This window comes from Dermacentor variabilis, chromosome 1 (genome assembly GCF_050947875.1).
Source record: "Dermacentor variabilis isolate Ectoservices chromosome 1, ASM5094787v1, whole genome shotgun sequence".
Classification (NCBI taxonomy): domain Eukaryota; kingdom Metazoa; phylum Arthropoda; class Arachnida; order Ixodida; family Ixodidae; genus Dermacentor; species Dermacentor variabilis.
In genome coordinates, this window is record NC_134568.1 from 37,172,689 (window position 1) to 37,195,593 (window position 22,905).

Here is a 22,905-nt window from a genome sequence, read left to right on the forward strand (position 1 = left end):
GAAGGTGGCTCACACTGTCGTGTCGGCGCCTGTCAGACCCCCTCGTTTCACAGTTGTTGGGAGCTCCTCTCCCCGGCTGCCGCGCTTCGACAAGCGTGGGCACCAATATGCACATACACTCACACACGCACATGAAGACACGTGGCATCGGAACATGCCTGGACGCGCTTGGCGGGGAGGCGTAGCGGCGACGCCGAACGGGCCAAAATGTCTGCCGCTTTGTTGCAGCCGCGCCGGCTAAACCGCGCGTCGTAGGCGAAACGTAACACGACGCAGATCGTCATGGTTATCACTGCCACTGCAACTGCAGCATGTGCTTTGCAGTAGTGTTGATGCGCGCTTTCATCGAAGAAAAACGCATTCCATTCAGTGTCTTTCGACGCATTTCTATGACAACGTGTGCCTTTCGCAAATAGACCATTGATAAAATTACGCTCCACTATCGAAACGCTTGAGTGATCAGTGGACAGACGTTCGTGTTGCAGCTGTTAGCATGTTTTGCAGTTATAAACACGTTGAAGTCGAAACTGCCATCCTAAAATTGACATAAATGTAAACTAATCCCGCACAGCGAAGCGAATTCTTCAGGGAACAGTTAGCTCCGTTGGCCTCAAGTCAAGCTTCCAGTCGCATTCAGTTTTCGTTCGCTACCAGGCACGAGTGGTCTTTGCTGTACCATTTGATTTGTTGCTCACAAGCAGTCTCTTCTTGGCGGTACATTAAAATAATGTCATTTAACTATACAGATTTGTGAAGCGCTACTTAAAACGGGGAAATTGGTAGCACGTGTATACGGCGCCGTATGAGACCCATGTTTTTTGTATACGCTTAAAAGCTTATTCGGCTGTTGTCCATGCATACATATAATTTGATGCTGTTTCGCCTACTTAATGTATTCAGTGCTGTATAGATGGGGTTCTGCGCCAGCAAGAATGACAGTCTGCGTGCCGTAGCTCACTTCAATGGCAATCAGTGCAAACAGGGCCAGTGCATCTCAGAGCTAAAGAGATGATGCCGAGAAGTAGCTATAGCCGTTCAATACGCTATAGTTAAATGTTAGAGTAAAATTTGCAACGTCCACAAGAATTTGAGTTTGGGAAATCTGAAAGCAACAAAAATGATGAGGCACAGACTTCGACAGTCAAGTTTTAGCGAGGATGCACGGCTTGCTGTCATCTTGTAATTGTCACGTGTAAATGACGAAAAATGTTTGTGTCATGTCAGATAAACTGCAACAAAGCCAAATGAAAAGAAAATGTTTCGCTTTATTTTCACGTGGTAACGAATCCGGGTACCCCAGGGTGGAAATTGTAGATTCGTCCACAACGCAAACAGTGAGGAAGCGGAACCATTTCTGTGCTTACGGGCTTGCGGGATTAGCCATGGACTCCAGAGTGTTGCGGAATTTGCCTCTGACCAATTATTTTCGTTGATTTCAGCGTTTACGAAGGCCAGTTCTTGTTCACGTTACATACATTTGACTCTTAACAATTTCTCTATAACCTATTTAATGCCTAAGACCTCTTACGTTCGCTAGAAAAGTGAGCCCTCAGCCATTCTGGCACTGCTTGTCATCGAAGCACATTGATTCTGCTTCTTGTTTGCGTAGCACCCCACCTAGTTCTTGCGATGACAGCAAGGTATGCGTGTATGATGGACAGCTCTCTACATGTTCCAACTACTGTACTCTAAGGGTAGTGTGAAGCTTTGAGGGACTTAATTTTGCGCGAAAGCTTTCTTCTTATTAATCGTCTGTCTATTTTATTCTCCTAAATTTCTTTGATTCGTTTCCGAAAGCGTCCATGCTTCACAAAAAGGAAGTTGAAGGCTGGGCTTAGCTTTGTAAAAGCCTGCCAGCAGTTCCTTTGCGCAGTGGTCAGAATAGCAATGACATTTATTTACCAAACAATATACTGGAAGGTCTGTTGGGCTATAATCCGTCAAAAAGGCTTGACAGTCCTCACGATCATAGCATTCTAAGCCCTTTCGTGCTCTTGCACCGCAGGGCTATAACCAGGATGAGTCGGGTATGACATAGTACACATTAGCATGCGGGGTGATAAGCAAGGTCCGTAAGATATGACACATCTATCTTTTCCTACAGGGAGGGTCCTCTAAATTCAATTTATTCGGTTCGATAACAAAAAGGTTCGGCGGAATGGGTTAAACGCTTGGTTTTGCGCATTTATTCTAAAGCAGGCATTCGGGAGGTATAGATTTCTACACGACTAAAGAGCGTCATCATCACGCATCGTCTGTCATACGTAGACTGCGCGATGTCAGTATTTATTGGGTAGTCGCAGGATATCGGCGACACATTGAGTTCTAAAGTGCTTAATTTGGTGCAGCTTGTTAGGATAAATTTCGGCAGTCAATATTTGATCATCACCAACGTGATGACTGCAGAAGATTTCCTTGCGGTACAGAAAAAAAAAGATATTTTGCTGGATTTCGCACTTTTTGCAATTTAAAGCAAAGGAAGTATGCAATTTTCATGGTGTAGAGAAACATACTCTTGATGTGCGTTGCCCAGAGCATGGGCTAGGTAGGTTTTGTCTTTTTCCATATGGTTGAGTAGAAGGTAAAACATTATTCTAAACTAGTATTCATCGCAGTTTCTTCAGCTGCATTTCGCTTGTTTAGTTCGTATATTGAACATGAAAGCGCAAAAGTTGTGCGCCATTAGGTCTTTGGATTTTACCTAAAACATGCCATTCTATTAACTTTTCCATAGTCATTTAAAAAATAATAAACTTTATTAGCCGACGCTATCTCACTACACACCTGTGACACATGCTGGCCGTATTGCTTTCCTATAATTTGTGGTCGATCCGAAAAACAATCTACGATTATTATAGCAGGATTTCTCTCAGGCACAGCGAAGGCGGCTGCTCTGAATGGGAGCCGGTTGCTAAAAAGGACCGACCGCATAAGTCCATTTATACAGGTGTTTCAGCGAACACTTTCAAACATTTTTAAAAATTACATGCTCCAGATAGAACAATTGTAGTCCATGAGCTGGACACTTGAAGAGGTGGAGATCACGCGCACAAAAAATTGAAATGCAGAATCGACTAATTGACCAAACTTCACTAATCAAGTATTAAGTAGTTACGTTATGTGGGCACGTATTGTGACTGACAAATTCTAGCGCGTGAGACCGCAAGGCATATGCGCTTGGAAATAATTGTGTGGATGACACCATGTACAAGATATGCGCCGTCAAAGTTCCGGCAAAATGCACTGTCGTTCCACTTACTTTCTTCAGAGAACGTCGTTTTACAGTGAAGTTGTCTGACTAGGATCCCGGAACGTTTTCCCTTCCGTCACGTCGACAGAAAACTCAGCTGGGCTGATACCGGCGGCAGTGCAGAGCCAGGAGCAATGGCTCATATCGCCGTAAGGCAGAGGCGTGAAGCGAACATATACAGCACAGCTTTCGTTTCAATACGAAACGCGCAAATAAAAAAAAGACGTCAAACCACATGAGTGATGACGAGGCGCGCGCATTTCTAACATTATCAAGGTGCGTTGCTGCCAATCCCTCGGCGGTGGTCGTTGTCGGAGACGTTAACCTAGGCATCTCAAAACCGGAATCCAAGCAGTGGTGCGCCCATTTCGTGAAAGAGTTGGGCTTTGGTTACGCCAACGATCCCAGTCAGCCGAGTACCGTACACGGGTAAGACGTCGACTTTGGCTAAAAACATTTCTCAAATAAGCGCGGACAACACCAATGTGTATATCATTGTTACCACACAGCAGTTATAGCAGTCATTTCAAAGTAATAAATAAGATAAAGTTTTTGTAAACACCATTGAAACGCGTGTTTGTTTCATATATCGCTTTGACGAATAATTTTCGTAATAGGCGCACATCGTGGGATCGGTCTTTGACTGCCGTACATTAGGCGCAACATATCTACAGCTTCGCCGGCTAATCAGCTTCACAGTAGTTGATTAGCAGTGATTTTTTTCATGCATTGAAGCACAAAAGCAACTGGAATTTCAGTGCATTTCTCCTCTAGTTTCGAAAATTAATATATAAAAACAGGTGTCGTCCTGAGAATTCGTTTCAAGTGGATCCGACTTGCGAACTCTCAGGCTAGTATTTCTAAGTTACAAATGTGCCATAGGGTAATTAGTTAAATATTTAATTGGTGACTTTTCACTAAGTAGTCGATTATGCATTTAAATTTTTTGTACAAGTAATGTCATCTTGAAGTAAACCAACTCATGGACTAGGATGGTGCTATCTGCCACAGACAATCAAAAAAGAAGTTGCAAGTGTTCGCTAAAACACCCACTATAGTGTGCAGCCACATTTTTTATGTTATTTCTCCATAAGATCATTTCATAGGGATTCCTGGTGTGTTAAATAAAAGCATGACCGAAGACGCGCTACAATACGCACGAAATTTTCTATGCCGTATACCATGTTTGCTTCAAAGGTGAGAGCTATTTCGGTCGTTGACGAAGGTTGTGAAGTAGAACAACCTCGGCGCACTCACTCGTGCACCATACTTATTACGTGCACCGCATTATTATTATTATTATTATTATTATTATTATTATTATTATTATTATTATTATTATTATTATTATTATTATTATTATTATTATTATTATTATTATTATTATTATTATTCCTCCTCGCAGCTCCCGCTAACTTGTCGGCGAAGAGCATTGACCCAACCAGCGTTATCATTGCATGGCAAGCTGAGAGTCCTGCGCGAAGGTTTGTGGTAAGTTACAGTACCATGGCTTTTAAACGGAGCATTCAGAACGCAATCATTATCGGATGTTTCTCATCGGGTGCTTCTCTTCGCGTTGACTAGTAAGGAAACATTCTTACTACTCGAAATGCTGACGAAGTCAGCGTGCCGCCTAGGTCTCTCTGACCCAAATTTCAAACCTCATTAAGTTACCGCCACTATTTTAACAACATCAACATAGCTTCATCCACGCACGTTTCTCATAAAAGCATTTCTGCATTTTACATGTCTTTGAATAGGAAGCATCGGTGTCGTCCCAGTGCTAAAGCTTAACAACAGGCGCCAACGCAGCCCTGCAAGACTGCAGGAAGGAACAACCAGATGCGGGCGCCGTTATAACTGGTTCAACATGCAAGAACAGGCGTAGGATATAAGAGAAGGTATAGAAGTACTATGCGCGGATATTGTGGAACAATTGTATAGCGTCGTTTAAAGCGAAACATTTGCACCGGATATCGTGAAGCGTTTTCAAACTCTCGCATAGATTGCAGGCAGTGACAAAACTGACCGTCTAGACATTCCGATGGGATGAGAACTGTTTTGCAGCTTCGCTATCTTTGACGAGTTGCTACGGTTGGCATACATCTTCGATTATTTTTTGTTGTTGCTCTTTCATGACTTCCTTTATTCGACTTTCCAGATTTATCGATCCTTTGACGCACGACTGCGTACATGCGCAGTCCAACATTGCCCCTATGACGACAATTTGTACACGGATGACCGATACTCTTTTGGCGGCACACGCCTCGAAACGTCGACTGTTGTGCTCGACGGAAGTTCGCAGGAATGGTCATCTTACAGTCTGCCCCTGTTCAACCTATTGTCGTCTGTGAACTACACAGTCGAAGTCAAGGCATGTGGTGCCGAAGTGTGCAGCACCGAGACAAGCACGACTTTTATCACTCCTCCTTCAGGTGAGATGGCGCCTGTCTTGCAGGGGAGGGGGGGGGGCAAGAGTTATATTACACCGCAGAGGGAACTTTTTCTACGCTCACAGCGCACATTGTGTACAACGTTACGAGCTTGCATTTTGGTGCATAAATGCCGACATTTTGACTCCTTTTCATGAAGGACAGAAACAATACAAGTAAAAAAAATATAACGTTTTTTAGAGTGTTACAGTATACCTGGATAGTGGGCAAGTATTGTGAGGCACGTTTTCTTGGCTAAAGCAGGGAAAAAAGTTAATTCTGAATTAACAATTCAAAAAAGAAGGTCTGTGAAACGGCGACCCCAAGAGCAGAATTCCATAGACCACAGGTAAAATTGCTGCGCATAAGTCCCTCAAAATGGCTCAAGCATGAGCATTTTCATAGCTGTGTTTACGAGTCTTTTAATGTATAGGTAGCATATATGCTATAGACCATGATGATAATATGTATAGGGAAGCTGGTCCTCAGCCGCTATTGTGAGGAATATACTAAGGCAAACTCGACAGTACCCCATCGCCTGCTCCACCGTGCCGCAGTGTCATTATATGCCATTTCCGTGGCGTTTCATAGCTGAAATTCGACAAGCCGAAGGCATGAACAGGCCTTCAGATATCGAGATAGATGGAATATAAACGTCTTCGTTTCGACTTTTACCTATAGGTGTCCTGCCTGCTAAAACAATGAAGCAAATGGGGCATGGGATATGTATATGGTATAAATTATGAATGACAATTCTTGAATCTCTGTCAGGGTTTTCTTTGTCTGTCAGCGTTTCCTGTTGACGAGAGCGTAATGGATGAGGAGATTTCGGAGGCGGATGGCGATGTATCGGAGATGACGACACGGCCATCACCTATCATTTTTGTTTGCAGCCTGTTCAGTCGGTCAGTCCATTCTGTCTTTCCCTCTGCGTGCAGCATCGATAATTAGCTGGTAGCATGTATGAGGGCACTAAAGTCGCTGCATGCAAGAGAATAGTCCCGTGAAGCTTTTTCTGTCAAATCTCGCACGCTTTCTTTATAGTCTGGAAAAATTAAAACCACAGCAGCTATGCCCACTCATAGAAAATATTTGGGTATTGCTCAACAGAAGTCTCCAAGTTACAACGCTTTGAACTGAGAATTTGTGTTTGAAGCAAAACGTTAAGAGTCGGTTAATCATCGTCAAATAATTATCTAAGCTCATATATAAAAATACTATACGTTGCTCAAGATCACAGTGAACAATACTAAGCTGGTTGCAGCCTCGTAAAGCACCCGTGGATTTTTTTTGGGCGTAGCCTAATTTAGCGGAAATATCATGCGTGTCTGCACTTCTGCCCACGAACAGTTACTACATGCGTCCTGCACTCGCGCCTCCAATACATGTCTATCCTCCACAATGGTGGCGGGTACCCTTCTTGCCTTGCGTACGCACATGGTTCTATTGCGATATTATTTAGAGTGACATTCCGGGCGATTTTTCGCCGTTGTTCTCACCCTGTTGTTCCATATAAAGTTTAAGAGCAGTAGAATCCTATCCCGCCCTTCCCACCGTATGCTGTAGGTGTGAGGCAGTGCGTGCGACAGTGAGCCGAGAAGTATGGTGGCTCGCTGCGTGCCTTATTCCCGCTGACCTTCTGTCGCACGCGCAATGGGCCGGAGGTGGGGTTGAGAGGAGGCACGTGAGCGTACGTCTCCTCTTTTAGACCGGCCGTTGCTGTGCACGGCGCAGCTGAGCGTGGCTCCGTGCTCCCTATCTTGGAGGTAACCTGCGGGCTCAACAAAGAAAGGCGCCCCAAGATGGCTGATGGCTACGTCTGCGCTGTGTTCGCGCCAAGTGTTAAAGGTTAGGGAATCCACTGCCAGAGATGCGTTGAAGCCAGAGGCAGCACGAAATGCTCGCTCGGCACTGCTGTCGCTCTTCATCACGCCAGCATAGTGACAGTGAGTGCGATCTGTTAATTTGGGCCTGCGTGCGTAACCCGGCACTTGGTAATTTATTTAGTAAGCAAATGTTCAATTAAATTTATACGGTCGCAAAAATTGCGACCGTTATACTTGGTGCAGTTGTCTGATACTTGGTGCAGATGTCTGATGTCGTCGTCAATGCGTGGCCTTTCGGGCGAAACGGCCAACTTTTTGAGCGTTAAAAAATGCCGACGCCATGTATTTCTGCAATGATGGTCTCTGATTATAAGTGTTGTAGAATCCAGTTGACATGATGTTTCCTTACAAAGTCCCATAGCAGTGTCAACCATTAGAATGCTAAGAAAGTGTGGCCATTATATGCTTTATACGTGTCTTAAGGAAGAAAATTTAATTGCGCATTCGAAGTCAGGTAGCATTCAAGGCATAAAATATTACTACAGAAATGTTCTGCGTAGATGAAGCATGCTGTTTCGGCCGTTGTTGGCTTGTTGTAAATAGCGCCCTCTTGTATCTGCGACGGATGTGTGCTTACCATCAGAATTCAGCATAAAGATTATTTAGTTATGACTTCTCGTTTTTTTGCACGTTTGTGCTGCTGTGTGTCACCTGTTTATTTTATTGCTCATCATGAGGCAGCGTTTATTCTGCGTGAACAAAGAATGAACATTCAGGGGTTAGTGTGCCTTGAGATCATCTTGATGTCTCCCTGTTGAGATTAGCACTGGTTCGGAGAAAAGCACGGACACAACATGGACCGTGAAGAGTATTGTTTTTCTCTTTGGCCATCTTCCGTAATTTAGTTTTTCCGCAGTGCAGACAAATATCATGTTTGGGGAGTTTAAGAAAATGTCTGTGAAAGCAGAATTAGCGATCGAGGTCCTTTGATGCTGAATCTCGTGTCCGAGTGTCCTAAAGAATTATAGGCAAATATAGGTCGTATGCGATTTCTCGCTTTCGGAAAACCAGTTTTGCGTAACAGCTCTAAACAGTTCATGTGTTGATGCACAGGAGGCCAGCGAGGGCGTAAAAGGCACGTACGTACCAGCGCTATGCTATTTTACTGTGTTTTTTTAAAAAAGTGTCTGTCAAATCTCCGTGAATTAGGCAAGAGTTTCTTCGTGCGGAGAGTGAGTCTCAATTGCCACGTCAGCAATATGATTTGGCAGGATGAAAGCGTAAATTTTTAAAAGCATTGTTACAGAGTATAGATGAGCTCCTGGATATAGAGCCAAATAGCACTAAGTGATAGAACACAGTTTAACATATGCCAATTCAGTGTTGAGTGCATCGAAAAGCATTCTGCCACAGTCATCAAAGAAGCGTTCCCACTGAACGATACGACAGCTTTACCTCCACCGCTGGGAGGTGGCACTCTTGGTTAATGTCCCAAATTTCGGGGCATGGCAAGTATATTCGTGGTTGGTGTAGCTAAAGCGCATCTCTTTGTTATAACACAGCTCTAAGTGCTTTATAATGCTCACATCTTGGTTTACTGCTCCAAAATTCAGTTAAGTCGTGTTTCGTTGCATATGGTATCAACCGCATCCGTGACGTCTATGCATGAAGCTTCAAAAGCTCCAATGACAACAAAGTCACTGCACTAATCCTTTAATCCGAAACTCTGAACATGCTTCAGTAAGGGGTAGCTTTGGGCGAGTTGATTAAAACACACAAGAAGACGAGGATGGCCGCAGTGCTGAACAGTGCCCGCCCTCGTCCCCTTGTGTGTCTTCGACTTGAGTAACGCGCCTGTTGTTATAATACTGATCAATGCCTTCATGTTGAAATCGACCTGGGTCTCCTTCAATACTGTCTTTCGCGGTCATATGAAAGAAGAAAAGCATAACACGAAACCGTTATATGGTAATTTCGTAGGTCTAATAATACATTATAAAAATTATGGCGCGTTACGTGCCAAAACCACGATCTAATTATTAAAATAAAAAATTTAATTCTGGGGTTTTACGTGCCAAAACCACTTTCTGATTATGAGGCACGCCGTAGTGGAGGTCTCCGGAAATTTCGACCACTTGGGGTTCTTTAACGTGCACCTAAATCTAAGCACACGGGTGTTTTCGCATTTCACCCCCATCGAAATGCGGCCGCCGTGGCCGGGATTCGATTCCGCGACCTCGTGCTCAGAAGCCCAACACCATAGCCACTGAGCAACCACGGCGGGTGATCTAATTATGAGATGCGCAGTAGTGGGGGACTCCGGAAATTTGTACCACCTGGGGTTCTTTAGCGTGCACCTAAATCTAAGTACATAGCTGTTTTCACAATTCGCTAATACATTACAGGAATGTGTAACACTCCCAAAAACTTCCTGGTGTTAACAGCGCAAAACGTATGCGGGACACGAGACGAGAAAACGGCACCACAAGCGCTGACTTTCAACAACGTTTATTTGAAAGAAACCCGGCTTCTTATACATTTGCCCACACGTATCACAGACACGTAATTGCACATCATGTGAACCGCGCACTTTTTTTGCGCTCATGATAATAACTGTACGTGCAAAAGCTCAAGTTCTTGAGTTTTTGTGGTGTTATGTTCTCTACATCAAAAGGGCTGACTTTCAACGTTGACACGTGATCGACAGACGGCCGTGTCCCTAAACTTGTGCGCCGCACTCCTTTATTCTCAATTCGATACGCTAACACACCTTCGCTCGTTGCCGCACCCACCCGCTTTACGCCCTCTCCCCTTTAGAAGAACCCCACCTGTATATACTGTGGCGAGGAAAGCATATGTCGCCTTGAAGAAGACAAGTCATTTGTTGAAACGTTGGCTCCTGCTTTCACCTGTTTCACTGATGGTCGTACGCTATCGTGTCTCCGAAAAACGGCAGTTTATAGTCGTCTCAAGTTCCATTGACATGTTGCTTCACCATTGACATCAGACATTTTTCTTCCTCGGCGCCGCCTTAGGCCAACACTCTGATGGCCGCAACTGCTAAAACCTACCGTGAACCAAACAATACCGTAACCGTCTTGAAAGCGGGCAGGCGTGGCTTCTATCATTTACAGTGCCTAGGATCTCGCGAGTTCAGGAAAAAGGAGTATACGGTGTCAGACAACGTTGAATTGTGAAGGTTGACTTCGCGACGTAGTCCTTCCGCCTTAACTTCAGGGCCTAGCCGTCCCAGGGTGCGCAGCACAATACCGATCCAAGCTGCACGCATGAAGAAACCAGCAGGACAGTGACATGGCAATCACCTAGTACTGAACCGCAATGTAAAGGGACGTAGAAGAAAATCTACAGTTTTTCTTTTTTCGAGTAAGAAGAACGAAAGGGTGAAAGTAATTCCGGTGGCAGCACCATAAGTCTGTAGCTGACTGCTGACACTTGGACATGTGCCGGCAGGGATGTGGCTAAATGTAGACCACAAAGGAGAAAATAGAAAGAGCAGAAAAGCCAGATAGAAAACACTAGTGTTAAGAGATTGAAAGAGAACATTTACAACATTTAGAGTATTTACAGTGTTTGCAACAGCTGGCGGAAAGTCACAGTATCTTCCGTAGCTACCAGCAACGATAGCATCTCCGACAGCGGCCTCCAAGGTGCCAGTCAGGAGCGACATCATCCGAGGGAAAAGACGTTACGAGTGCCCAGCAGCAACTTGAGATCAGTGCCGCTAACTTGGCAATGAAATATTTCTTCCTGCGAGAACGTTCGCTCGTTCATTTGGCAAGACGCTATAAGTAGTTGAGAAAACGTAACCTATAGCTGACTAAGCAGATGCTATACCACGCATTCGCGCTAACAGGCCAATTTTGAGGGCACACTCGAGTTCTTTCAAAAGTACGCATGCACTGATATGAGCGTAAACGCGCGGATTATGTTGTCGGGGCACTGGCTGAAATTACCGCTAAATTTGCATAAGTATGAAGCAGTCATTCGTGCTGCTTGTTCTGTCACGCTGGCATCCTAAGTAGCGCTAACACGAACGCCGTGTGTTGTCTTTTTTATGTCCACCCTTATTTTCTTGGCGCTACTTAAGATTCCAGTACTACATAAGTCAATGAAAACAAAAAAAAATTATACACGCTTATTGAATACGCCAAGAGTGTGCTGAAAGTGGCGTACTGAAATTAAAAATTATACATGCTACATACAGGTGGGAAGAGTCTGGGGAAACTTATGGCTATAAAGCCTTGCTTACGCTACATTCTGTTCTATGACAAAGTCACGTAGAATAAGAGAGCAGAGCCTTCGAATCTTGCACTTCTTTCACTCTATCTGTTTTCACAATATGTATGACTGTATATCATTCCGCGCTAACAAGCACTTGCCTGTTTTGCCGAGTCCTCAGGTGTTTAAAAATAGAGCACAATTAATAAAAAACACATATTTCCAGCATGCAAATTTCTGTAGCGAAGGCAAGAAACATCTACAAAAGTACCAGAATAAAAGTGAGTTTGCACGGCTACGTGAAAGCAAAGCTGCTGCCATATGAACAAAAATATTCATTTCTAAATTGTAAATTGTGTCAAAGTTAATAATTGGTTAGGGGTAAATTACAATTGTCCCATCCATGGTATGAAAGGATAAGAACATGAATCGAAAATGCTGTTCTCTGTCTTAGACTACTGTGCGTTTTCCGGTTACTTGCGGCAAATTCCATTGCTTAACGATCTTTTTTGTAATTTTCGCAGCTATTCCCACGCCTATGATCATAACAATCCTATCGAACGACACCAGTTCCCTCTACTTGGAATGGAACATCACTTTCCTGCGGCACGCGCCAGAGCTGAACCCGGAGTTCGAAGTCGCAGTGAAGGCGAATGGCTTCTACAGACTCGTCCACACTGTCGAGAAGGCGATCAAGATAGGGAATCTCAGCTCAGGCACAGAGTACGAAGTTCAGGTGCTGCTTTCCCTAGAAAGGACGCCCGGAAAACGAGAGTACGGCCGCCCTGCAAGAGCCACCGTAACCACTTGGCTTCTCGGTAAGCAACGAGCAGCCATATCTCCTATAGTCTTGCTTAACATGTTCCCGTTTAATCTTCAAAATCGTGCCTCCTGTGCATCCTACAACTGTCAATTGTTGATCGCCGGCAATCATACTACTGCCCAGTTATTAGTGCGGAAACTCTGGCTTGCCACGAATACTCGATATGAAAAGAAAAAAAGATATATCGGCAGAACCAACAATGCCTCAACATCTTTGTAAGGGAGAGCTTGAGCATTAGAAGAGACGCGCAGCAGATTTCGGTGACGAACATGCCACTCAGGTACCATGGTGGACCTTGTACAGAAAGTGGTGCTTTTATTCAGCATTAAAATGTGTTTAATCATGAAACGCAGCATGCTGAGCATTCTGTAGAGGCACCACAACAAGATAGTTTGCGATGAACGTTGTGCAGCGAAGTTCGGGGACGAACACGTCCCGTAAGTTCATTATTCGTCGTCAGCTATAAGATGCGCGTGCTCACCTTTTATAAGCACAATGTCGCAACCCAACGCGCCTACCGTGCCAAGCGTCTCAGGCGCAGACTTTCATGACTTTATTAATGCGAAAGCATTATATATTAGGTTCAGGATGCAGAAATTCCGGCGGCGTCCCCGTGACAAAATCACGTGTTTCCAGCCGATCAACGGGAGGCGCGCGCCACGAGCGCGCTGGGTTCCTCGAAACCCCACCACATGATACTCACATTCGCTGCGGCGGCGGCGCCGACCGTGCGGGGGACAGAAAACGGAACCAGAAAGCTCGCCTTCGCGCAGAGCCTTCGCCGCAAGCGTTTCCCGGTAAAGATTACGGTTACATACGCTGCAGTTGCCAGGTAGCGGCAACTGTGTGACCGCTCTATATATATAGCGCCGCGCGTCGCGGCGATGCCAGTCGTTGCGGTGATTTCGGCGAGTTCTGTCGTGCGCTTCGATCGACTTCGCCATTTCAGTCAGTTGCTGCGCCCGGCTACTTTGGACGCCAACGCAAGTACGCTAACGAGGCCGAGGCCGAGGCCCCGTCATCGGAGATACTTCTCAATGCATGCTTTCGCATTGAGCCACGTAGGGATACCTAAGTGCCCGTGATTGTTCCGCCTTTTCAGTGGCGCGAGTCCGTGACCTAATGGTTAGAGGAAGGAACTTCTGTTCTGGGGGCACAGTGTTCAAAATCGATCAACTAACAATTTCATTTTATTTCTAGTGGCAAGTAGCAACATCCCACGTATGTTCTTAGTTGGCCATGAACGGCTAGGCACATACAAACCACAATGTGGTTAGAACGGGCAAATAATGCTGTCACTTTAAAACAAAAATAAGTCCTTCAAATCGAAGTAGTGGGAAGCCACGGCACTGTTGCCTGAAGCGCATATTAAAGGGACTGACTAGTGGCCAGAGTGTGCTCTGTGACGTCGATGGACATGAATTGACCATGACTTATACCGATAGAATCCAGCACGCTGTCGTGATTTCAGTAGGAATTCTAAATTTAAATTGGCAAAGAAGGTCTCAAGAACCAGTAACTGGCGAGGCCTGGCCCTGAAATCTTGGTACTTCGGATGTAGTTGATGAGATTACTGTACGTAAATCGGCTGTTATTATAGGGACTTTGAAACGATTTCGACAATATTGTACAAACGTGCTCCGTCTTTACAGTAGGACCTTCTGATCATCAATTGACGCATCTAAGTGCTCCGCGTGAAGCGTGTAATTTATTATAAGATATTAAAAATCTACATCGCTGCCGATCACAGCACACTACTGGGCAGAGCGCCCCTACCCATATGACGCAAATCATCCAACTGACGTCAGTAGGGCGAGATATCCGATTGGCTGCCCAGGGCGCGTCATCGATAATTTTTCCACCTTCATGGTGAACAAATGATGCTCGTAATTGTTAGAATGTTAGTCAATCTGTTTCTATAAAAAAGAAGGTAACAGAAAGAGAAAGTACAAAAACAATTTCTCACTACAATTAAGCACTTCCGGAACACAGCAAGCATCGTCCGCTTGTGTTACAACGTGCTACATTTTGATGAGAGCCCCGAGTCAGAGTCGGTCTCACTCTTTTCGCGAGCACTTTGATTCGACTTTGTTGCGTTGTGGACTGCAAACGTAGCGAGTGGCAATATGTCAAGCTGCGACATCGTGTCCCTCTGCAAGGCAGCAGACGAGCGGACTGGCTGCAGCGCATCGGACTGCCGCTATCCAATCGGCGCCAGGACTTGCGCGTTCGCGGTCGTCACTTTACAACCGAAGATTAGTAACGCAATAGCGTTTCGCGAGTCCGGTATTAGGGTAAACGCAAGCGCGAGGGGACAGGGATTGTCTATTTGACCGTACCTGCTGGCACAGAGCTCAACCACACACAGTAGCAGTAACGAAATGTATTCTTCTTTGCTGCTGGTGTAAATTTTTTCACAGGAGTGTAATCGTTGACACGTTGTTTTTGTAAATGTTTAAAATGTTTTGCTCTTGGTTAGACCAACATTAGCTCTTTGTTTGGCTGGTTAAGCTCTGCGTCAACGGGTGGCTGGACCATAGACACCGCTCAGGCAGCTCACGTACGTCTACGCTAAAGTTCCTTCAACAGCTTGAGTTTATGCCTCGACCGTTGCCGAAACGCTCAGCTCGCGTGTGGTTACCGGAATACCAGGCACGTTCAGCGCTGCGACAGAATGCTCGCAACGCGCGCTGCTTCGATATCTCTCGCTTGGAGCCGTCTGCCAAGCAGCTGGCGGAGCGTTTGGAGAGGCTTCGCGCGCTCGCTCCTAGAAAACCGGAAGTCGACGACACGACGTGCCATCATGACGCAGAGCCAGTGAAGGCGGAGCTTAGCCCCGATCACTCGGCGAACGAGTTGAGGAGAAAATGCATGACTATGGAGGAAGGTAACATGTAATCGTCCGTAGCTCTCTTAATATGAGACGTTTCACACAAATTGTGGTGCGAGTGATTGTCTTAAGCTATACCTTACGCGTCTACAAAATTTATCCAAACTGTTTCAGGGACCCTTTAAGTACAGTCTAATTATTGCTTAACATTGCAACTGCTATATTATTGGAAACTTGCGCTCAATTCTATGTTCCGGAAATAAAAAGCGCACGCATGGCTACGGCAGCACGCTGAACTGCGTATTATGTGTAAAAGCGTCATTTCGTTTTCATTCAGATTGGTTCCGTTTCGAATGGTTAAATGCCAAAGCAGTTGGGACAGGAAACCGTGAGAACACGTAGCTATTGTCGCCGAAATACTGTAACACTTCGGAAAGTATGAATCACTGGAACATCGATTAGATAAACGAAATAAGGGGCCCTAAAACGTAAAACTATTCCAATATGTTTTTATTCTAATCTCCAGACGTCAAATTAGCGTAACCGCCGACGCAAGCATCGGCGGTCACCTGCAAGGTTATCTAAACAGACCAGTCAAACGCTCTCCTCGTTCATAGGAGGTCACTTTTGTTTGCTTTATACACGAATATCATTGCCTACACTGAGCGGTTTGTCTTATTTAATTGGCTCACAAGAGGCGAGGAGCACGCTCAAGTGGAGAGGGATTCGATGGGGCCGAGCCACTGCACTGAAAATTGATAACCGGATGAAGAGGGTGGTGCCGGCGTCTCTGACTGGTCCGCTTTCCCTTATATAGCTTGCGGTGGTTGGTCGAAAATCGCGGCGGCATGCAACGGAAGCTTAAACATGACGCTGAAACGGATCCTCAGTTAAGAATAGTTGGCATAACGAGACCGTAAACGTGCCGAAAGTGCTAGAAAGCGTTGCACGGCCACGCAAAAAGCTTTCTTATACGCAAATAAACTTATGCTCTCCGGCAGGTGCGAGTAGACAGTGCCGGAGTGATCGACGACAGCCATCTTTTATTCCTTTCGGAAAGGGGCAGCCTGCGGCTATTCCGAAGAAAATTCAGTTTTGTTCGGCATATTAATGTATCTTTAACGTGTACACGTCACTTTGACGCGGTGAGTTTTTGCGGTTCTGTGACGTCGCGTGACAGGCAGGTGAAGTGGGTGCAGCCGAAAGCTTTTGACCAATAGCCGAGGGCTAATGGCGAAAAGGCGTCATATCAGAAATAACTGTTTTTCTTTTGTTTGGTCATATCATGCATAATCAGTTTGTACCTGTCATATTAGATGGGGAGCTATCGCGGTTTTCGTGACGTCGCGTAACAGACAGGTGAGCTGGGGGTGGTCCAAAAAAGTTTTTGACCAATCGCGGAGGGCTGATTGCAGAATTGGAATAGAAAAGTTTGGAATAATTTTACGTTATAGCGCCCAAGCATTTCTCACTGTTACTACCGCACTTGTCGTCTGCCTCCCACTAACGCCGGCGTGTAATCGCTATCGCACTCACCTATCACCGTTTTCAGCATGCTTCCCGTGAACAACTACATCATCACTGCAGATCGAAAAATTTTCACAGTAGTGTTCCACGGCGTTTTCCGCGTTACCACATCATTATTAAACACTCTGACCGGTAAACTGTCCATTGCATAAAAATAGGTATTATAAAAATTAGTTGTGAGTCCTTTTAAAAAAAACGTCACGACTTCTTCAGCCTCATTTACCCTGCACCTCGCACTCTTTAAGGAGGCACCTGATTAAATTTACGATCGGTCATCTCTAAAACAGCACATCCAGTGAAGTAGTCTAGGCTTCGCGGAAAAGGCAAGATTAACCTGCAATACAATTAATGTAAGATAATTAAGTATGAGTGTAGATGTTCTTTGGTGATAATGAAAGGCATAACTAGTAAACTTTGTCGTTTAAGCAAAAAGACGTTTCAGGCTGGAAATAGTGATAGAGAACACCTCTAGAGTAAACGGTGTACTGAAACAAACGACCTAAAATAAACGAGGACATTGGACTAGCGCGTAAAAAAGGACTCGGACAGGAAGATGAAAATGACACACCGAATGCTAGACATGAACTGGCTTCATTCTCAGGAGGACATACATATATAGGCAAAAAGACGCGTGCTTAATAGCTGAAGCGCATGCGCAATGGCACCCTATCGTGCAAGAAGTTTATTTCTTTTGCTGTCAAAGAGAAGTTGTAGGTTTGCTGCGCAGGCCTGTTTTTTCCCGATGAATAAGAAAGTATTTCACGCTCTCTCTGATCTGTACTGGAAGTAATCGCTTGAGTCTTATCAAAGAGCGGCATGCATTCATTCCCAGAGCGCTTGAAATGTGCCGCCAAGTATCCTGATCCCGATGGTGCAACGACAAGCAGCCTGTGCTCCATTAGACGAACGTTGATACGGCGGCCAGTTTAGCCGATGTAGCAACTTCCGCATGACAGCGGAATTCTGCACACCACATTTGTCCGGCAATCCACATAAGGGAGTCCATGTTTAATTTGGCAGGGTGGTTTACTGCGAGGGGCGCCACTGGCGTCTAATGGAGCACAAGCTGCTTGTCGGGGCTCCATCGGGATCTGGGCACTTGGCAGCACATTACAAGCGCTCTGAGAATGAATGCATGCCGCTCTTTGATAAGACTCCATTGATTACTTCTAGCACTGATCACAGAGAGCGTGAAATACTTGAGGCCTTCCTTGTTCATCGGGAAAAACAGGCCTGCGTCAGCAAACCTAACTCATCTTTGACAGCAAAGGAAATAAAATTCTTGCACAATAATGTGTCATTGCACAGGCGCTTCAGGAATTGATCGTGTAGCACGCCTCTTTTTGCCTATATATTTGTGTCCTCGTGAGAATGAAGCCAGTTGATGTCTAGCGTTCGGTGTGTCTTTTTCATGTTCCTGTCCGAGTCCTTTTTACGCGCTAGTGCAATGTTCCCTTATACGAATAACCACCAACTAGCCCAGCTTTCTGCCTTAAATAAGTAAACGAGAGAGGCTTGTTTTTATGAAAGAGCACTGATCCATGTTATACACAAATCACTAAAATGGCTCTAAATATGATATCATCTTCTTACCATTAGTGCATTAAGTTTAAGGACGTTTGTATGTTTTGCGCGATAATGATGTATAATGAGGCACGTTATTGCGTTGCTGTGAAATGAAATTATCGATGTCCGTTTTTATAGGAAGTAGTTGGCAGTGTACGCTGCCGGCCCCAGTCTATCAACGGAGTAGTTTTCACTGTATTCCTACTGTTTTTAGTCTGTTTACATGGTGACTGCGGACTGCTCGTATGTGTGGTTCTGTTTCTTTTGTCGTCCAACAGTCCCTCTGGCTCCAACGTTGTCAACAAGAGGATTCCAGTCCACACCAGACATAGCGGCTGTGTCATGGAGATTTCTCAACAGCACCGTTACGCATGTAGAGGTTGGTTGCTCGTATTGCTGCACTTTGTTTAGGTGGCTTTCTCTACTTGGTTTGGGTTTGCAGGCCATGTCACAAACCATGTCACCTCAGACGTCAATATACAGGCATTTTTTCCCATTTCCCGCTGCGGTTACTTATTGGCTATGGTGTTGAGCTCCTAAGCGAGAAGTCACGAGATCAAATCTCGGCCATGGCGGCCGCATTTTGGTGGGAGCGAAATGCCTAACCGCCTGTGCACTTAGGTTTAGGTGCACGTTAAAGAACCCAGGTGGTCCAAATTTCCGGAGTCCCATTTTTGTGGCACGTAAAACCCCATAATTTAATTAATTAAAATTTCTTATTTGCTATCTTATAGTGGAAACAGGAACAAATTTATCAGAAAATTTATTGTGTGACTATAATCCGGCAATCACTTCCTTCATTTAAATAAAAGAAGAGACTGCATCACTTTTTTCATGAGATGAAGTACAGTACTTCATATTAGACAGATCTTGAAGCGCACCAGCACACACACGCACAAATGGATCGGAAAGTCAGATAGCACAGTGCTTCACTCACAACTGAAAAAATTTTTTTATTAGAACCAAAGACGTTATAAGTAGTTAAACAATCTCGCACGCACGCGCAGCAATGCCTAAAACAAGAGGTCATATCATAAGACACCCGGTACAGTACGTTAATACAACACACAAAAAAAACAGGCAAATGCGATTTGTCAAGGTAGTAGAACTCCATATTCTCTAAAATGATTGTGGCTTGACTGACGCACGCTTTTCAGTGTTTCTTAATGTGATTGGAATATACGAACTGGCGAGTTAGTTAATCACAATGTCCAGAAATAATTTTTGTTTTCCTTGAAAGTGGGTTAACAAAAATATTTCTTTCAATGGTTAGCAAGATGTGAAATTCCTGAGGCTTTTAAGAATGCGTGACGTTCCCTGATGCGATCGGTGACGCATCTTCCGGAGATTGTCCCACACAACCTTGACCACAAGAACTGTGTGTGCTCGTGTGCTTCACGATCTGTTCATTATGAACTTCAACCAACTATCCCGTCTCGCCATCTCATTGGAGTTGGTTGGATGATGATGTAGCCACTCGGGGTTTTGGCCTCAATGTTGCCCATTCGCACATGGCAAAAGCGAGCAAATGCGTGTTCAGCGGAAACGTCCCAAGCCAATCTCCCGTTAGCTCATAGCGAACTGTTGACGCCAATATATAAAGCAATCAGCGCAGTGTCAATTTATCTACTGTGTACAAGTCTAGGTCAGTGTAGGAACAAATAATGCCTTAGCCTCTCCTCAATTTAACGAAGGACAAATTGCAAGACACGCTAAAAGCGATAGAATTCTTCGTGCCATTATTCTCTGGGAGTTAGCGTGCTGAATTACCTGGTCTTAACAACCTGGGTGTCTTTGAAAATAAAGCTGCTTCAAAACCGTCATTTGTTCACATGTGTGTTTGCTTGCGCACACGCATGCTTGAATCGAGTTCAAAATACGGATTGTCCAGTGCGCTTTAACTCATGTTATGTAAATATGGGCGCGCCTTGTAGGTGCAACCAATATGTCCACCGTTCACGTCTTTTAAAGACCGCGTTGTCGCTGTGCTCTTGTCCTTACCTTCTTCCTCAGGTTGCAACGAACTACAGCAACTGGGTCAATTGCGAGAACTCGACCGAATGCGACGAGGTTGTGTTGCACGGCTGGAACTCCTCCTTCAAAGCGGGATACGTCAGAATCTCAAATCTTAGACCTCACACGACATACTCACTATCAGTGAGAGGCTGCAACAACCTAGGATGTGGTGACGCCAACACAGTGGTCATCACAACCGACATGTCAGGTATTTTTGCTGCTAAATGCAAAAGTAAATATTGGCCTTTTTGCTCATTTTCTTAGTTCAAGTGAAGGTGCCACGAACTGCTTACACAACACTTATTTACGGCTCTTCAGTCGGTCTCTCTTCATGTGCTCACTGTGCGTGGCCATCGAGGCTCACAGAAGTGTCGAGTTTACATACGTGGTATCGCCGTTTATCGTCACTCATTATCACATGTTTCCGCTATCCATGGCATTGGAAATAAGGATGATGACGAAGAAAATAATGACGAAACTGTCGTGCCTCTAAACTCAACTTTCTTTGTACGCTGCTTAGCCGATGTATTTACCTTGGGGCAATATGGGGGAACATCATGGGGAAACAAAGGCTGAAGCTGGAATGCATTAAAAAAACACTCTAGGGCCTTTCAGTTCGAACCTCTGACACGTAGTGCAGCAGCAATAGAAAAGCAGCAACCTGGTGCCATCAACTCGGATATACTGCAACACCAAGTTTAAACATATATTCTGCCCACAGCGTTTATTGACACGTCTTGTCTCCGCTACGCGTTTTGCAGAGCCGAGTGAGCCTACTCGCCTGACAGTGAATGCAACAGAAGATGGTTCTTCGGCTCACCTCGAGTGGAAGGCGCCAGACGAGCCAAGGGGTCCGCTGACGGGCTACGTGGTCTCCTGGCAGTGTGACCAGGACCATCTCATGGCGGCGACCACTGATCAATCCTTTTATGCCATCCCTGGTACGCAATTCTCTCTTCTTTTTTCCTGCCTGATAACTGCGTGATGAGTTCATTGTTGCCGTACATTTATCCATTCAAGATTATCTCTAAATAATCTTCTAAAAACGTTCTCTTCGTGTTCTCTCGTATTGCATGAGCATAAAGCTAATTTGAAATAACTGATTGCACCAATAAATACTTCCTGCGTAGTCAGTGCCTCGTACATATAGTTCATATTGTCAAGTACGCGTACTCTAAAGCAATACAGACTAGAACACGACGAGAGATTCAACGCAAGTGCCAGCTCACTACAGAAATGGCTTTTTCTCCTTAAATGACACAATATGCGCAGGGCACCCCCGAGGTACATTTGTGTGTACATATGCATCATAATCTTGTTCATGTTAAGTCTGCTGCGCCAAGAAGGCTTCTCCCACTGATCCCGTCACCTGTCCTGCACCAGCAGCCGCCATCCTAAGCCTATAGAATTTCATGATATAATTACTAGGTGTAACCTTCTGCCATCTCGGTGGTGCTTCTCATCTTCGTGCCCATTATGTAACTCTAAAAGGCCATCGGTTGTCTGTTCTATGCGTTACATGAGCTGTTTTATCCCACTTATTGCTATTTATCTTAATTCGAATATCACATTCTTACGTTTTCTTCGGTCAGATGTGTAGAAAAGCGCTTACGTTTTCTAAATAAAAACTTGAAGTGACTGGGGTTCTGTTAGAACTGTTACAGCTTCTTGTGGTCCTTCAAAATATACATAATGGACTTCAAACCAAATATATCCGTGGACTTTTTGGTGCGGAATAATATTTACCCAAGGAAGCTTTTAGTTTACGAATCATGCCTACCTGTAGCGCGAATAGAGTTTATATCTGGCTTCTGATAGTAAACTTCGAATAAATCGTATTTCCCGGAGGTGCGAACAAATATCAGGAAGCAGACATAATACCCGCCCTTCGGCCCGTAATACCACACAAACAACAATTTTCAGCCACTTACTCTTCACCGCCGTCTCCTTGAAATGTATTAGAAGGAAGATAAAAAATTATCCGCATTTACGTTCAATAAAAGATCTGTTGTCGGTTTAGCCTTGTTTGCGTGTCCAAGCCTCCCTGTCATCCTAATTGTGGAGTATATGACGCATCAGTGACTGCTGTGCACGTCTGGGTGTAACACACCAGTTTGTTTTGACCTTTGTGCAAGAAACAATGGGTGTCGGAGTAGCTGTCTGTACCATACAAGAACAGCAAGCAGTGACTTATTTGCTGTGGTTAGAAGGCGACTCTGGCATCTTACACAAAGGCGGACGAGTTGTAAGCAAAGAAGTCATATCCAATGAACCACTGTGTGGCGGGCTTTTTCTTTGTCTTTAGCGCTGGCCAGTAAAAGACGAGGGCAACACCAGTGAAGGTGTTCGAAAGACATTCAATTATCTGTTGTTCCTTCAGTACTTCGGCGCAGAGG

The 22,905-nt window shown here is 44.9% G+C and overlaps 1 protein-coding gene across 3 annotated transcripts in view; it reads left to right on the forward strand.

Annotated features, from left to right (window-relative positions):
• Positions 1-22,905, forward strand: part of LOC142576523 (receptor-type tyrosine-protein phosphatase F-like) — an 86,717-nt gene that overhangs the window by 55,555 nt on the left and 8,257 nt on the right. For all 3 annotated transcript variants that reach the window (XM_075686693.1, XM_075686677.1, XM_075686686.1), the window contains exons 7-12: positions 4,656-4,741; positions 5,412-5,685; positions 12,272-12,565; positions 18,772-18,872; positions 20,507-20,717; positions 21,271-21,450. In XM_075686693.1, coding sequence (XP_075542808.1) covers positions 4,656-4,741; positions 5,412-5,685; positions 12,272-12,565; positions 18,772-18,872; positions 20,507-20,717; positions 21,271-21,450 — 1,146 coding nt within the window. The remainder of the gene's footprint in view (positions 1-4,655; positions 4,742-5,411; positions 5,686-12,271; positions 12,566-18,771; positions 18,873-20,506; positions 20,718-21,270; positions 21,451-22,905) is intronic.